The following is a 17,405-nucleotide window of genomic DNA, read 5'->3' as shown; positions in this document are numbered from 1 at the left end:
TAGGTGATATTCTAATTCACTCAGTCATTCTACAGGAAAAACTTCATCACCCATTATTTTGTGATGAGAGTTAGACCATCCCATTTTCCTAAAAGGATCTTGACAGTATTCTTTCATTTTTTTTTATGTTCCTGCAACATATTTACTTAATAGGATTTACAATTGTACCAGCACTAAAAGGAATATAGATGAGGCAGGAAGGAGATGAATGATGTAGAAATGAAAAAAATCCATTACATTTAAAAGTCTAAATGAAGGCTCGGCGCCTGTAGCTCAGTGGCTGGGGTGCCAGCCACATACACTGGAGCTGGTGGGTTCGAAAGCCGAACAGCAATGACAACTACAACCAAAAAATAGCTGGGCGTTGTGGAAGGCACCTGTAGTCCCAGCTACTTGGGGGGTTGAGGCGAGAGAATCGCTTAAGCCCAAGAGTTTAAGGTTGCTGTGGTGCCACAGCACTCTACCAAGGGTGACATAGTGAGACTCTGTCTCAAAAAAAAAAAAAAAGTCTAAATGAATATTTTATTGAATCTGGCCAGGTGCAGTGGTACACACCTGTTATCCTAGCAGTCTAGGAGACTGAGGCAGGCAGATGCATTGCCTGAGCTCAGGAGTTTGAGACCAGCCTCAGCAAGAGAGAGACTCCATCTCTTTAAAAAAAAAAAAAGCTAGCCAGGCTTTGTGGTGGGTGTTCTCAGGAGGTTGAGGCAACGGGATTGCTTGAGCCCAAGAGTTTGAGGTTGTGAGCTATGATGCCACAGCACTGAACCCCAGAGTGACTGAGACTGTTTCAAAAAAAAAAAAAAAATTTTTTTTTCTTTTTTTGATTTAGGGAGCCAGGAATATGACTAGTCTTTCTTTAACAAAATTATAAACTAGAAAATTTTTCAGAATTGTGACATATGTTGATGGTGCATGAGCAGGAAGAGCAGGCATTAGTAAATTACAACCTGTTAATGAGAACTTTTACAGGGACAGTTGATCCTCTTTATTCATAGATTTCATATTTGCAGGCTTACTTCCTTGCTAAAATACATTTGTAGGGCAGCGCCTGTGGCTCAGTGAGTAGGGCGCCGGTCCCATATACTAAGGGTGGCGGGTTCAAACCCGGCCTCGGCCAAACTGCAACAAAAAATAACCGGGCATTGTGGCGGGCACCTGTAGTCCCAGCTACTCGGGAGGATGAGGCAGGAGAATCGCCTAAGCCCAAGAACTGGAGGTCGCTGTGAGCTGTGACGCCATGGCACACTACCGAGGGCGACAAAGTGAGACACTGTCTCTAAAAAAATAATAAATAAATAAATAAGTAAAATACATTTGTAATCCCCCAAATCAACACCTGTGGCATCTTCATGATCCTTTAAACTATATTGCTGCTGTCCAGTTGGCTCACCAAACTCTGTGCAGTTGGGCTTCCAACTTAGCACCCTCCTCAGGCCCTTGTGTGGGCCCTGTCTTCATCCTTATTCTTTATCAACACCTTCTGTGTGAATGCTTTTGGTTTTGCAACTTTAAAAATAAATACTTAGGTATCTGTATGGTGATGTGTTTCCATCCCTGACTGCTTCCCTAAATTCCAGACATACATCATTTATCGAACATTCCTACTTGGATTACTAATTTGCATCCCAAACTTAACATGTTCAGAAGAGAGGCTTTCATTTCCCCGTTGTATGTCATCTCACATTTTTCTTTCCCACCCCACTGCCAGTCTCTGCAGTTTAGGAAATAAACTACTCTTTTCCCAACTGCTCAGGACAAAAATCCAGGTGACACCCTTGCTTTGTCTCTCCCTTGCTTTCTTTTTCCCTTTAGGTCATACTTGTAGTTCTGTTCATGTGTCCTGTTAGCCCTTCCTCCAAAGTCAGCACACGATTTAGCTGCTTGGCAACATCATCTTCCTATCCCAGGCCAGCCATCCTTCTCAGCGCAAGCTGTTAACATTAAATCCAAGTATGCTAAAAGTCTTTTTTTTTTTTTTTTTTTGGCCGGGGCTGGGTTTGAACCCGCCACCTCCGGCATATGGGACTGGCGCCCTACCCGCTGAGCCACAGGAGCCGCCCGCTAAAAGTCTTTTAAAGAGACGTATCATGTAGTATCAGCTATACTTCAGGTATTGGAGTGAGACTTTTTGCTGCAATTAGGAGAAAACCTAGTGTCCTCATCACAGCCTGTCAAGGCCCTCTTTGATGGTCCGGTCCTTACCTGCTATCCCCCATCCTTACCCCTCATTACATCAGGACCTATCCCTGTCTGTTCCAGGTATACTGGCATTTTCTCTGAAGTGAATGTGCCAAGCTCATTCCTGCTTCCTAGCTTTGCAGCTTTTCAAAGTAGAATGTCCTTTTAGCAAAACGTTGCTCCTTACAGGGAGGTTTTGGGCCACAAAATAGTTTGGTGATTTATATCCTATTCCTTGCTTTTTTTTTTTCCTTCAAGAATATATGCCTTATCTCTCAGTGGTTTAGTTTTGGTATAAAACTTTAATTCAGAAATAGTTAAATGAACAAGATAGACTAGGAAAAAGTAAAATTAAGAATAAGGAACTATGGTAGCACCCGTAGCTCAGAGGGTAGGGTGTTGGCCACATACACCAAGGCTGGCAGGTTCAAACCCAGCCTGGGTCAGCTAAAAACCAATGACAACTGCAACAACAACAACAAAATAGCTGGGCGTTGTGGCAGGCACCTGTAGTCTCAGCTATTTGGGAGGCTGAGGCAAGAGAATCGCTTAAGCCCAAGAGTTAGAGGTTGCTGTGAGCTGTGATGCCATGGCACTCTACTGAGGATGACATAGTAACTCTGTCTCAAAAAAAAAAAAATAAAAAATAAAATAAAAATAAAAAAGAATAATGAGCGAAATAATTTCAGTAAGACTGTACTGAAATGTGTATGTACCAACATGGTCTTATTAATGGGGCCATGTGCTGATACGACTTTGGAGAGGCCTCATTTAGTTAGAGCTTTGGGCAAGGAAAGACCTGGCTTTTCCTTAACTTCTTCTCTATTTGTCCCTTTCTCTATGTTTTCCACATGTGTTTCCTTGTAAGAAAAAAAAACTAATGAAAATAAACTAAGAAGGGGGGGAGAGGTATTCATTTCCACATTCACAAAGTTTCTATGCTTATTAACTTTTGACTTTTTTCTAAGAAAGGGAAACTTCTGGTATAATTATTAAGAATTGAGTCAGTAGATATTAAATTTTTTGAAGACAGTCAATACCTTTCTACTGTATGGAATTTACTTTTTTTTTAATTGTAAAATAAGTTATCACTTATGCAGGAGCATCTATGATGTTCTCCCCGCACATTCTTAAATTTGTTGATGGACTTTAGATTCTCTAAAACATTTTAAAGTATGTAGGATATACATATTTTACCTTTTTTTTTCTTTTGAGACAGAGTCTTACTATATTGCCCGGGGTAGAGTGCTGTCGTGTCACAGCTCACGGCAATCTTGAACTCTTGAGCTCAAGCGATTCTCTTGCCTCAGCCTCCCAAGCAGCTGTGACTACAGGGGCCTGCTACAATGCCTGGCCATTTTTGTTGTTGTTGTTGTTGTTGTTGTTGTTGTTATTGTTCTTTAGCTGATCTGGGCTGGGTTTGAACCCGCCAGCCTGGGTGTATGTGGCAGGCACTGCCCATATTTTACCTTTTCTTCACTACAGAAAAATGTTAATATTATTTTCATTTGAAAAATACATGTTCCACAAAGAATTTATTTAGATTGAAAGATTTTAGAAGTTTAATAGAAACTTAATAGTGAACCTTTGTTAAAGAAAGCACTTATAAAACTATTTCTGTGAATAGCCATATGACTTGTTATAATGCCTATTTGTTTTATGGATGTGCTCTTCTTATAGCTTGATAAAGATGACATGGTGTACATGGAAGCCTATGATAAATTGCTGGAGTCCTGGCTAACTTTGGTCCAAGATGACAAACATTTCCATAAAGGCTTTTTTACCCAACATGCAGTTCAAGTTTTCAATTCCTATATTCAGTGCCACTTAGCTGCTCCAGATGGCACAAGGAATTTGGTAAGTTTTAAGTCAGATGGTAATTAATCTATTTCATTATAAGGCTGTATTTCATCATGTTATATATTATGTAATACTAGAAGTTTAGGATGAGTTCACTCAGAAGATTTGCTGAGAGCAAAAGTGGTCCTCATTGTCTAAATGACTTCTTGCTATGTGGTATGCTTCTTGTACTTAACCTCTTCCTTAGTTTTCGGTTACCCACCTCTTTCTTTCTTTTTTTTTTTTTTTTTCTTTAATTTATTTATTATTAAATCATAGCTGTGTATGTTAATGCAATCATGGGGCACCATGCACTGGTTTTATATACCATTTGACATATTTTCATAGTTACTGTGTGCATTTTCTTAGTTACTGTGTTGAGACATTTATATTCTACCCACCTCTGTCTTTCTAGTTTGCAAGAGATATAAGTGATTGGGACCATGAATCTTAACCGTCTTTTCAGCAACAGAAGTTAAATTTTCCAGTGTGGGAGGTGGGTTGTGGGTGTGCATTTAGCTGTGATTATTACATAAGGTTGGACAATTTAGTTACCAAACTCATCCTAGAAAAAAGTGCTACATACCTCATTGCTAAATATCACTGGGCAGCGCCTGTGGCTCAAGGAGTAGGGCGCTGGTCCCATATGCCGGAGGTGGCGGGTTCAAACCCAGCCCTCGCCACAAAAAAAAAATAAAAAATAAAAAAAAAATAAATAAATATCACTAAGGTCACCTTCAAGCTACTCCCCTTGAGAAGCTATGTACCGGTGCCAGCCCCTAGTCCACTTTTCAAAGCAGTTTTGAAATTCTTTTTCTGGAATGGCCATTAGAACTGCTACTGTATGAGGTCTGACGATTAGGTTCACAATGTCATCCTTGAAAAAGTGCTACATACCTTATTACTGATATCACTACACTCACCAGATGGTCAAGGGAACTTAATTGTGCAGCCTTTTATGCACCAAAGGGTAGTACCCCTACTTCCTCTACAGTTACCTGTATAGTTAGAAAGGATTTCTGGATAGCTGCCTCAGAAGCGTGGCTGTGGCTTGGCCCAGTTCTCTTTTCCATAGGCAGTGTTGACGCTGTTCTGTAGTGCCACAGACATTCATGTTTTGTTGAATAGGTAATACAGTTTGTCACAGTTTGTTTCTTTCCTCTGTAATAGACTGCCAATGGTGTGGCTTCTCGGGAGGAAGAAGAAATAAGTGAACTTCAAGAGGATGATCGAGACCAGTTTTCTGATCAACTAGCCAGTGTAGGAATGCTAGGAAGAATTGCTGCAGAACACTGTATACCTCTTCTGACAAGGTACACACAGTCCAGAGAAACCCCATGGAGCAAATACTTTCTATTCACAATTCCCTGGAGAGCATTTAAAGTGTTTAAAGACGTTTAACACCCCCACCCCGTATCCCAGCACTCTGGAACGAATGGACAAACATACTCATGATTGCATTACTTGGCTTGTACATTTGGAGCCCAGGCACTACAGCATAGATCGCAGAGAGATTATGGAAAACATGGTATGAGAAATGATTTAAACCATATCAGTAAAAACTTGGAATAACCAGTTTTCAAATGCCTGTTGTAAACCTTGATTGTTTGTAAAACAGTGTTTTAATATTACGTCATATACAACAAATCATAATTCCTATAGTGCTATGAGAATAGTTGTGTTTATAATGTTCTTATATGTGTGTTTTTATGGCAGCACATTAATTTATGTTTCTAATATATGAAAGTTTGTGTTGTTCCAGGTCTTTGCTTATTGAACTTTATGAAACTATTATTTTTTTCCTCTTTTAGTTTATTAGAAGAAAGAGTAACAAGGCTCCATGGTCAGTTACAGCGACATCAGCAACAATTGCTTGCTTCACCTGGTTCAAGCACTATTGACAACAAAATGCTTGATGATCTCTATGAAGATATTCACTGGCTTATTTTAGTTACAGGTTGGTTGGTTGTTCCTTTTTAAAATGTAATTGCCAATGGAGCAATTTAAGCCATAAAAGAAGCTTTCTGTGTTAAAAACAATAGTTCACACATAATATTGGATGAAATTTGGATACAGCTTTTGTGTGTCATAGAACTATGGATGTATTTTTAAAAAACACTGGCTAACGTTTATTCTGTGCCTATTGCACACCAATGTTTTATGTGGATCTTTTTGTAGCCCACTGAGTTAGTTCTGTTAGGTATTGTTGTTATCATCATCATCATCGTCGTCATCATCATTATCCCCATCTAATAGTTGAAAAAGCTGAGACTTAGAGAATATAAAGAAAATAGCCCATGGTCACACTGCTGTCAATTTTTGGAGCCAGAATGTAAATCTAGGCGGTCTGACTTGTAGAGTCTTCTTCCTTAACCACCATACTCTTAATCTTTGTGTATTTTAAACAATCAGGAAAAAAATCTTACTTTTTGGAAAGGCATTCCCCAATATAGATTTCTGATATAGATAATAGCAGAATTTGTTTTAACTTTACAGACTATATTACTGAAAATTATTAAAAGGTAGAAAAAAAAAAGCCTACATGCCCCTATGAGTTATAAACTTGATGAATTAAAATTTGTCCTTTGTTCTTTTCTGTATTTTTGAGGGTTATCTGAGAAACAGAAAGTTTATCAACTTGAAATTAACAGGTTAACATTTATAATTTACTTTTACATCAATTTGTATGATGGATATAAATCAAATAAAACTGAAAACATTTATAGTACAATTTGATAAATGTAGATTTGTTAAGTGTTCATTTTTAATTTTTTTTAAACTAAAGGCTACCTCTTAGCTGATGATACTCAGGGAGAGACTCCGCTAATACCTCCAGAAATAATGGAATATTCCATTAAGCATTCATCTGAAGTTGACATTAATACAACACTTCAAATTTTGGGATCTCCAGGAGAAAAGGCTTCTTCCATCCCAGGGTACAACAGAACAGATTCTGTGATTAGGTAATATGAACTCTATAGCTGTGCTCTTGTAATTTATACTGTTTTATAAATTCTGAGTTGATGGGTAGATGACTGGAGTGATAGGCACGTTGTATATCGGAAATATAAAAACACAACTTGGAGAAGCCTTGAAATACATAAGGATGGCAAGTATTGAGTGTATGTAGGCAATGCCACTCTAGTGAGAATTGACAGATACATCCAGTATTGAAGAAAATAAATGTCAAATTATTCTGAATATAATGAGTCTTAGAAGGGACATTCCCTCTAATTTGCTATAAGCATAATGTTTGTCCATCATAAAGCAGAAGTGATTTGTGTACAGGCAACCTGAATAAGGAAACCAGATGAACATTAGCAAGTATTTATTGTTCATAAAAGCTTAAACTGCATTTCAGTGGGTTTCTTAAGAACTATAATTCAGGCTTGGCACCGGTAGCTCAGTGGCTAGGGCGCCAGCCACATACACCAGAGCTGGCAGGTTCGAACCCAGCCTGGGTCTGCCAAACAACAATGACAATTACAACATTACAGCCAAAAAATAGCCAGGTGTTGTGGCAGGCACCTGTAGTCCCAGCTACTTGGGAGGCTGAGGCAAGAGAATCACGTAAGCCCAAGAGTTTGAGGTTGCTGTGAGCTGAGACACCACGGCACAGTACTGAGGGCGACATAGTGAGACTCTTTCTCAAAAAAAAAAAAAAAAAGAAAAACCAAAACTCATATCTCATAAAGTGAAAGTATTTATTCTGAATATGTGAGACATAAGAGACCTACCAGGGACAGCAGAGTGCCTCCAATGAAAGTATTCATGTTAATCTTCCTGATGATAATGGCAAAATTTTCATTAATACTTAGTGGTGAAATTAAGGAAGGCTAAAGTGGATTAAATGTGTTTCTACAAGTGGATTGAAAATATTTTAAATTTCAGTGTCTTTAAATTTAGATTGTAAGCAGAGATGCAAGTATTGATAATAACATGGGTTTTTGTCAGTTGCAAAATTAGTAACCCAAACGGTGCTGTCCCTTTCCTTCTTTTTTTAATGCAAAAATATATAGATATAATTAAACATGTACAATAGAAAGTATGATTTTTTTTAAAAAGTTGAAACATTAAGATGGTATCAGGGAATTGTTTGGGAATTTATTTCCTTTGTTGGTGCATTCTCTTGCTTGAAATAAAGAATCAATATTTATTGAAAAAATTTTATTTCTTCCTTCTGTGATTACTATAGTCATTAAATTTAGTGTCTGTGGAAATCATTACTTTGTTTGGTTTGTGATGAATGTTAATTTCAAAGACAGTTCATTTCATTTCAGGGTCCTGTCAGATTTTTCATTCTTTGTTATATTTCTTATCAGGGCTATACTGTGAGGAATGCTTTCCATGTATTTTAAATGCTTTTTCAGTTTTTCCAGTCCTAGGTGTCCATGTGGAAGCAAATCATTTTGGTATTTGAGAGCACAGACTATGGAGGAATAAGAACTTCTTATCCCCCCCTCCCCCCAATCACTATTTTTTTAGTTCAAAGAATTAATGTGAAATTTAATTTCTTGTTTGACTAAAAAGATAGATCGTATTTCTTGTAGAAAGTATCATTGAACAAATAATTATTGAAGACTTATGTACTAGGGACTGTTCTAGGTCTTTTAGATCTGTCAGTGAACAAAACAGACAAAAATCACTCCCCTTTAGAGCTCCTTATGAGAAAGAGTAAATTATACAGTATGTTAGAAGACAGCAGGTTCTATGGGTAAAAAGCCAAACAAGAGTAAGAGCATCAGGAGCAGACTTAAGGGACTATTGAGGTTGTAAGCAGTGTGATCATTACAGGCTTTATTAAGAAAGTGACTGGTGAGCAGAGACTTGAGATTGGTGAGGGAGGCCATGAAGGTATCTAGGGGAACTCTGTCCCAGCAGAATAAACAGTGACTGCAAAGGCCCTGTGCATGCCTGGAATGTTGCAGAACAGTAAGAATGCCATGCAGGTTGAAGTGAGTGTGGTGGAATTTACTAGGACTTGGAGTTAGGAAAATAGAAGGAAATCAGATATGGTCTTAGGCCTTAGTAACATCTTTGGCTTTATTTTGAAGGAAGTGGGGTGCTATTATGGGGTTTTAAGCAGAAGAGTAATTTACGAGTTAAAAAGACTACCTGTTACTATGAGAGTAAAGTATGGGACTAGAGAAACCAGGTAGAAGGTGAACTGCAGTGACCCAAGAGATAGATGATGGTGGCCAGACCAGAGTGATAGCAGTGGAGGTTGTGAGAAGTTAAAGAAAGCTCTGTTTGAGTTAAAATTGTGCTGACTTTTGGTTTACAAAAAGCAAATGTAATCAAGGATTGATTTGGAAAATATAAGAAACAGTGATACTGTCTGGAATATAAAGTACAGTAGAACCTCCATAGCTAACTACTTCCCCACCCTGACCACCTCCCACATGTACATATCAGTACAGTAGGCCTAGTTCCTTATGTTGACCACCCCGTGTGTAGACCAGTTTGTTACAGTCCTTTGGGTGGTCAGTTTACAGAGATTCTACTGTACTTTTATGTAGTAATGCATAAGAAAGTGAAGTAGGATTGGGGTATTAATCTTGGAATATCAACAATAAAAATATTTTACTGGTGGTTTTGGGTACATCTTCAACTCCCGTTTGTGCTAGGAACTGAGAATATGTGTACAATAGAAGTGTGATAAGATTGGTGTAGGAGCACCCGGGTTCACCTAATTCACTAGCAGAGGAGGACCTGAAAGAGAGCATCTTGGAAGAGATGGCATTTAAACTGATACCTAAAGAATGAGTAGAAGTTTGCCAAGTAGAGAAGACATGGGGTGTGCCAGGCAGTGACAGAAACATAGGTAGTAAGAGAAAGCATGGCTTCAAGGGAGAGGAAGTCAGGTGTGGCTGGTGTGTGGAGGGATGCGGGTGGAGAGGCAGAGAGGAGCATGGGGCTGTTAAAGTAGGAGTAAAGTGGCATCAAGGATTTGAAGTAGGGAAGTGAACTGATCAAATTGTTTTAGAAGCATCATTCCATGAAAGATTGATTTAAACGATAGTAAGGCAGATTAGGAAGCATTTTCATTAGCAGTGTTGGAGGGCACTTGGAGAGAGGCTCTTGGGTTTGAGAGGTGTTTCTGAGGTAGAAGAAAGCCTCCCTTGTGGCCTCCCCTGGATTTGCCTGCCTTAACCTTTCTCCCATTTTACAAAAGACAGACCAAAGCTCATTCCTGCATTTGACTGTGTGCCCCTACAAAGTAAAGGGACCTTTCCAAATAATGTGTTGACAGAGTGAAATAGCAGTGAGTATATAATCTTTAGGCCTTTGCATTAAATAACATAAGACCTAATAAAGCTGTCAGCTAAGAGATTATTAAGAATAATTTTTGATGCTAGATCTCTGTGGGTTTTTGCATATAACTTGGAAGAAATTCAAATAATTGGGTGACCCTGCTATTTTCAAAATACCTTCTACTCATTTATATGACTATGTTTTCTCCATGCTTATATCTATTAAAATGAAAAATAGGAATAAAATTATGTTCAACTGTAGCTCATCTGACAATACTTAATATTTATTCAAAGACATATGAGCTAAGTGGGAAAAATAAACCCTGCTACATTCATCTCATTGAGATACACAGTATTTTACTTAATGATTTATTTAAATTTGTATTTGCTCTATTTTGTAATTTTAAGCATTGTAACAATTACTTAATCTAGAAGACATTTTTAAGTACTTTGTCTTCTCATTGGAAATTAAAAAAAAAAAATTATGTTTTAGTTTGGGCGTTGTGGCTTACGCCTATAATCTTAGCACTTTGGGAGGCCCAGGTGGGTACATCGCCTGAGCTCAGGAGTTTGAGACCAGCCTGAGCAAGAGTGAGACCCATCTCTACTAAAAATAGAAAAACTAGCTGGGCGTTGTGGTAGATGCCTGTAATTCCATCTATTCAGCAGACTGACGCAAGAGGATTGCTAGAGCCCAAAAGTTTTAGGTTGCTGTGAGTTATGATGCCATAGCACTCTACCCAGGGCACAGAGTGAGACTTTTGTCTCAAAAAAAAAAGTTATCTTTTAATGTGTAGGCATTTGTATAGGAGGTATGTAGTATGATCAATAAAACATTGGAACATAAAAATTTATTCAATTAATATTCTATGGGGAAATTAAATAAAAATTTGTTTTATGTTTTGAATGAATGATGATGGATATTAGAACACTATGATAATTAAATTCCAGTGCATAAAATGAAAGTGTTAATGTAACTATTTTATTTCAAATTCTGTTAGCCTGGAAATGATGTTGAAAACTATTTAATCTTATGGGGAAAAGTTGATACATTTACAACTTAAATGTATTGTGAGATTGTTTTTTTTATTTTTTATTTTTTATATTGTTCACATACCTCCTAAAATAAATTTAAGAATTTGAGCACTGGTGGTATAGGGAATATGTGGATAGTGAATAAAGAAGAGATTCTGAAGTGAAACCTGATAAGCCTCCTGATTTAAAGGTCATTAAAAAAGTAGGCTGCCATAAAGATTGGGAAAGAAGAAGCTGATAGCTGAGGGAAGCTCAGGCATGTTGTGCTAAAGGAGGCTGAAGGGAGGACAAGGCAGAGTGGTCAGCAAGTCACATACTTTAGAGCCATCCAGTGGGATAAGACCTGAAATGTGTCTAGGCCATTTCATTAAACTCATTCCTGAGAGCACTGGGGAAAGTAGCAGAAGCCAAACTTCAGTGATTTCAGTGTCTTGGCACTAATGCTCAATAAATGGTGGCGTAATGCATTCTTTCCATTATGTCCTTTCCTTCCTTGTCTTTTGGGTAAAGTCAAATTAAACATTTACCACTTCTGATTATCTGCCTTTCTGCCAACAGAGATATTTCACTTGTCTGCATGTTATGCTGTCGTTGACACACAGTGTAGGCAAGGGCAGTGTGTGTGCTTATGTAGGTAATCTTTCTGGCAAGAATTTTATCTTAAAATATATTATGAATCAAGTTTATTAGGAGATAAGTACATCGCTTCTCGGCCTTTTGGCTAAGATCAAGTGTAGGAGATAAGTAGTACATCATATTAAGTGACAAGGCTCACTATTCAAAACATTCTGGAAAAGTTAGTTCCCAGGTCTTATACCATAATATGACCATGATATACAAACACAAACTGTGCTAACCAGGGGAGTTTTAAGTAGTGATGGAGTGCTAGAAGAATTTGGCATGTACTCTGCATGTTTAATTTGACATATTTCTCCATTTTCAATCTGAAAATTCTCTTTAGACAGTAATGCTGAGATTCGCACATCCAATTACAACTTCAGCAGAAGGATGTCTCTAGTGTTGACTCTCTCCCTTTTCTTTGTCTTGTGTTCTCCTTTGTGAAAGATCAGAGATAATATGGCATTTTGTCTGCAACCTTATTGATGAAATTTTCAAGTATAGCCTGGCCTAAATCCAGAGTTGAAAGACAAAAAAGGACTTTTAGGAAAAAAATATTGCTAGACAACTGCTAAATAAATAAAAGAATAAATGACTTCTGTTTATGTCTACAGGCTATTATCTGCTATTCTAAGAGTTTCAGAAGTTGAATCTCGTGCAATAAGAGCAGATCTCACACATCTACTAAGCCCCCAAATGGGCAAAGATATTGTTTGGTTTCTAAAACGCTGGGCAAAGACTTACCTCCTGGTGGATGAAAAACTATATGATCAGGTCAGAAACTGAATGAATTAAATTTCATTTGGGTTTATGATGATGGCACCTATAGTAGGGGGAACATTTTTAGTAGTAATTTTTTTTTCCATTGAAATATAACTGCTTTAAGCACAGTTTAACATCTTCTACATGAAGAGAACTGTTAAATGGAATGTTGGGGGTTTTTGTTGTTTTCTGTGTGTGTGTTTTTTTGGAGGCAAGAGTCTCACTCTGTCACCTAGGCTGGAGTGGAGTGGTATCAACCTCAAACTCCTAAGTTCAGGTGATCTTCCTCCCTTAGGCTCCCAAGTAGCTGAGACTGTAGGCATTTGCCACAATATCCTGCTAGTTTTTCTATTTTTTTGTAGAGACGGGGTCTCACTCTTGCTCACTCAGGCTGGTCTTGAACTCCTGAGCTCAGGGGTCTGTGTGCCTTGGTCTCCCAGAGTGCTAGGACAGGTGTAAGACACAGTGCCTGCCTGGAATGCCATTTTAATAGCTTTTCTTAGAGCACATCATTTGATTCAGTTTATTTTAGTCAAATAAGGATACAGATTATTATTTGTGTTTTTTATATTTGGTTTAAATTTTATGTTTACTGTGTTAAGAATATGAGAATAATAAAAGTTGACTGAAAAATGACGTTGGAAAACATTAGTAGATTGAGAATATCTTTGTTTTGGATTTATGAAGGTGGACACATTTATAAAATTGATGTGAAATAAGCACTACTTAAATTTAGGTGCTAATTTCGGTTTGATTTTTCAATTGGAATTTTTTTCAATTGATCATTCTTTCTGACCTTAAAAAATTTGTTTTATCTCTTAAGATAAGTCTGCCATTTAGTACAGCATTTGGAGCAGATACAGAGGGTTCTCAGTGGATTATTGGCTACCTCTTACAAAAAGTCATCAGTAACCTCTCAGTCTGGAGTAGTGAGCAGGACCTGGCAAATGACACTGTACAGCTCCTTGTCACGTTGGTGGAAAGAAGAGAAAGGTAAGTCCATTGGTAGAGGCAGGCTGTGTATGAGGGTGGGAAACTCTTCTTTTGCCTTTTAGTTTAGTTTTTCAACGGGCAGACGGTTACATAATCTTAAGTCCAAATAGAGCTTACATTTTGTAGTAGTGTATTTTTTTAAAAACCATATCACACTATTGTTATGGATGCAGATGGGGCTTTTCCATGTTATAATTGAGGATTGCATTGACTAATCAAGGATTTGGCATAGAAGAACCTTATGGGTAACACGTAAGTCATATTTAGTAATTTGTAGTTTCAAAAACACCTCCATATGGAATATGTTCATGTGTTTTCAGACAGCCTGTTGATATTATCCTGATTTTATTTATTTTATTTTATTTTATTGAAACAGAGTATCACTCTGTTCCCTAGGTGGAGCGCCATGGCCTTAGCCTAGCTCATAGCAACCTCAAACTCTTGGGCTCAAGAGATCCTCCTGCCTCAGCCTTCTGAGTAGCTGGGACTACAGGCATCCACCACAACACCCAGCTAGTTTTTCTATTTTTAGCAGACTAGCTCTTGCTCAGACTAGTCTTGAACTCCTGAGCTTAAGCAGTCCACCCGCCCCAGCCTCCCAGAATGCTGGGATTACAGGCATTAGCTACTGCGCCCAACCAGTATTATCCTAATTTTAAATCTAATATTTAAACTCTACTGTTGCAAAGTAATATTTTTACTGCATTCTATAATAAATTCAGGAAATGTTTTCATTTTTCTTTATAGGAATATCATTATTATTATTACTACTACTACTATTGTCATTGGCTACTATTTCTTAAATCCTTATACAGTCCTAAGCACTTCATATGTAGTATCTCACTTAATCATTATATCACTCTCAGCCATGTGATTTAGTGCTTTTTCTACTCTTATTATTCATATTTTGTAGATTATAGGAAACTGAATATTGAGAGGAAATAAATTTTACATTGTCAAACAATTAGTGGGATTTGAATGCAAGTCTCTGTGACTCTCAATACTGTACTGAGTTTATTGCACTATGCTTTAAAAGTTAATTAAATACAATTATCTTTTCCTAGTGGATATATATAATACATCGTTTGTTTTATTATTTCTACCTATAGGGCAAACTTAGTAATTCAGTGTGAAAACTGGTGGAACTTAGCTAAGCAGTTTGCAAGCCGAAGCCCACCTCTTAATTTCTTGTCAAGTCCTGTGCAGAGGACACTGATGAAGGCTCTAGTCTTAGGAGGTTTTGCACATATGGACACAGAAACCAAACAACAGTATTGGACAGAGGTAACACTGCCCTCTATTTTAATTCCATTTTTTGTGTATTTCTACAGTTGCTTTATTTGTTTCCTTAAATTAATCTGTGGAGACGGACATGATAAACGTTTCAGTTATGGCCTTTTCTGATATTCTTTTCCTCCTAATTAATAACTTAAAGCTTATTTTTCAAGTACTCCCTTAGTATTTTTTCATGCCTGCTTATATGATAGCATTAAATATTATCAGTTGTTCTGTACTTTAGGCACACTTTCCCAACTCAGATGAAAATGTAAACTGGTTTATTAAATCTTCATTAAGAATCAGTGAAACATTCTTAAACATGAATTTGCAAATTGAGTGCTATAATTTTTTCCGAAGGCTGCTATAAGATACCACAAACATAATATCTTTTTTTTCAAAATTAAATCCAATTTATGTGAGAATTAGTCACTATTTTCTTTTCTTTTTTTCCTTTTCTTTTCCACCACCCCCTCCCTCCTCCTCTCTCTGTCTGCTCTCCCCTTCCCCCACCCCCCATTGTGTCATTGTCGTTAATTGTCCTCATATCAAAGTTGAGTACATAGGATTCATGCTTCTCCATTCCTGTGATGCTTCACTAAGAATAACGTGTTCCACCTCCATCCAGGTTAATACAGATGCTGCAAAATCTCCATTTTTTTTTTCCCCCCCCAGGGTCAACTTTTTTTTTTTTTTATTGTTGGGGATTCATTGAGGGTACAATAAGCCAGGTTACACTGATTGCAATTGTTAGGTAAAGTCCCTCTTGCAATCATGTCTTGCCCCCATAAAGTGTGGCACACACCAAGGCCCCACTCTCCTCCCTCCATCCCTCTTCTTTTTAAATGGCTGAATAGCATTCCATGGTATAACATACACCACAGCTTGCCAATCCATTCCTGGGTTGAGAGGCATTTAGGCTGTTTCCACATTTTAGCCATGGTAAATTGAGCTGTGATAAACAGTCTAGTACAAGTGTCTTTATAATAAAAGGGTTTTTTTCCCTCTGGATAGATGCCCAGTAAGGGGGTTGCAGGTTCGAACGGGAGGTCTAGGTTGAGTTGAGGTTTCTCCATACTTCCTTCCAAAAAGGTGGTATTAGTTTGCAGTCCCACCAGTAGTGTAAAAATGTTCCCTTCTCTCCACATCCGCGCAAGCATCTGCAGTTTTGAGATTTTGTGATATGGGCCATTCTTGCTGTGGTTAGATGATGTCTTAGGGTGGTTTTAATTTGCATTTCTCTAATAATTAGGGGTGATGAGTAGTTTTTCATATGTTTGCTAGCCATTTGTCTATCTTCTTTAGAGAAGGTTCTGTTCATCTCTCTTCCCCATTTATGGGGTTGTTGGCTTTTTCATGTGGATTAATTTGAGTTCTCTATAGATCCCAGTTATTAAGCCTTTGTCTGATTAAAAATATACGAATATCCTTTCCTACTGGGTAGGTTGTCTGTTTGCTTTGGTTGTTGTCTCCTTAGCTGTACAGAAGCTTTTCAGTTTAATTAAATCCCATTTGTTTATTTTTGTTGCTGTTGTAATTGCCATGGCAATCTTCCTCATAAAGTCTTTCCCCAGGCCGATATCTTCCAGTGTTTTTCCTATGCTTTCTTTGAGGATTTTTATTGTTTCATGCCTTAAATTTAAGTCCTTTATCCATCTTGAATCAATTTTTGTGACTGGAGAAAGGTGCGAGTCCAGCTTCGGTCTTTTATATATGGATATCCAGTTCTCCCAGCACCATTTACTGACTAGGGAGTCTTTCCCCCAGTGTACGTTCTTGTTTGGTTTATTGAAGATTAGGTGGTTGTAAGTTATTGGTTTCATTTCCTGGTTTTCTCTTCGATTCCAAATGTCTGTGTCTCTATTTTTGTTCCAGTACCATGCTGTCTTGACCACTATGGCCTTGTAGTACAACTTAAAATCTGGTATGCTGATGCCCCAGCTTTGTTTTTATTACTCAGAACTGCCTTAGCTATATGGGTTTTTTTCTGGTTCCATACAAAGCGCAGAATCATTTTTTCCAATATAGGATGTTATTACTTTATTAGGGATGGCATTGGATCGGTAGATTGCTCTGGGAAGTACAGACATTTTAACAATGTTGATTTGTCCCAGCTATGAGCATGGTATGTTCTTACGTTTGTTAAAGTCCTCTGCTATTTCCTTTCTTAGAGTTTCATGATTTTCTTGATAGAGGTTCTTCACCTCTTTTGTTAGATATATTCCTAGGCATTTCATTTTCTTTGGGGCTGTGGCGAAGGGAGTTGTGTCCTTAGTTAACCTCTCATCTTGGCTGTTATTGGCATATACAAAAGCAACTGACTTGTGAACTTTGATTTTATATTCTGAGACATTACTGTATTTTTTGATGACTTCCAGGAGTCTTGTGGTTGAATCTTTGGGGTTCTCTAAGTGTAACATTGTATTGTCAGCAAAAGGGAGAGTTTGA

At 37.7% G+C, this 17,405-nt stretch overlaps 1 protein-coding gene across 1 annotated transcript in view; it reads left to right on the top strand.

The window, feature by feature from the left end:
* Nucleotides 1-17,405, top strand: part of XPO4 (exportin 4) — a 163,709-nt gene that overhangs the window by 126,700 nt on the left and 19,604 nt on the right. Inside the window, exons 10-16 of the mRNA XM_053563297.1 lie at nt 3,862-4,038; nt 5,191-5,333; nt 5,832-5,977; nt 6,806-6,983; nt 12,542-12,701; nt 13,513-13,682; nt 14,792-14,966. Coding sequence (XP_053419272.1) covers nt 3,862-4,038; nt 5,191-5,333; nt 5,832-5,977; nt 6,806-6,983; nt 12,542-12,701; nt 13,513-13,682; nt 14,792-14,966 — 1,149 coding nt within the window. The remainder of the gene's footprint in view (nt 1-3,861; nt 4,039-5,190; nt 5,334-5,831; nt 5,978-6,805; nt 6,984-12,541; nt 12,702-13,512; nt 13,683-14,791; nt 14,967-17,405) is intronic.

The sequence above is a fragment of the Nycticebus coucang genome, chromosome 15 (assembly GCF_027406575.1).
Source record: "Nycticebus coucang isolate mNycCou1 chromosome 15, mNycCou1.pri, whole genome shotgun sequence".
NCBI classification, from domain to species: Eukaryota; Metazoa; Chordata; class Mammalia; order Primates; family Lorisidae; genus Nycticebus; species Nycticebus coucang.
This window is presented reverse-complemented; position numbering and strand designations above follow the sequence as displayed.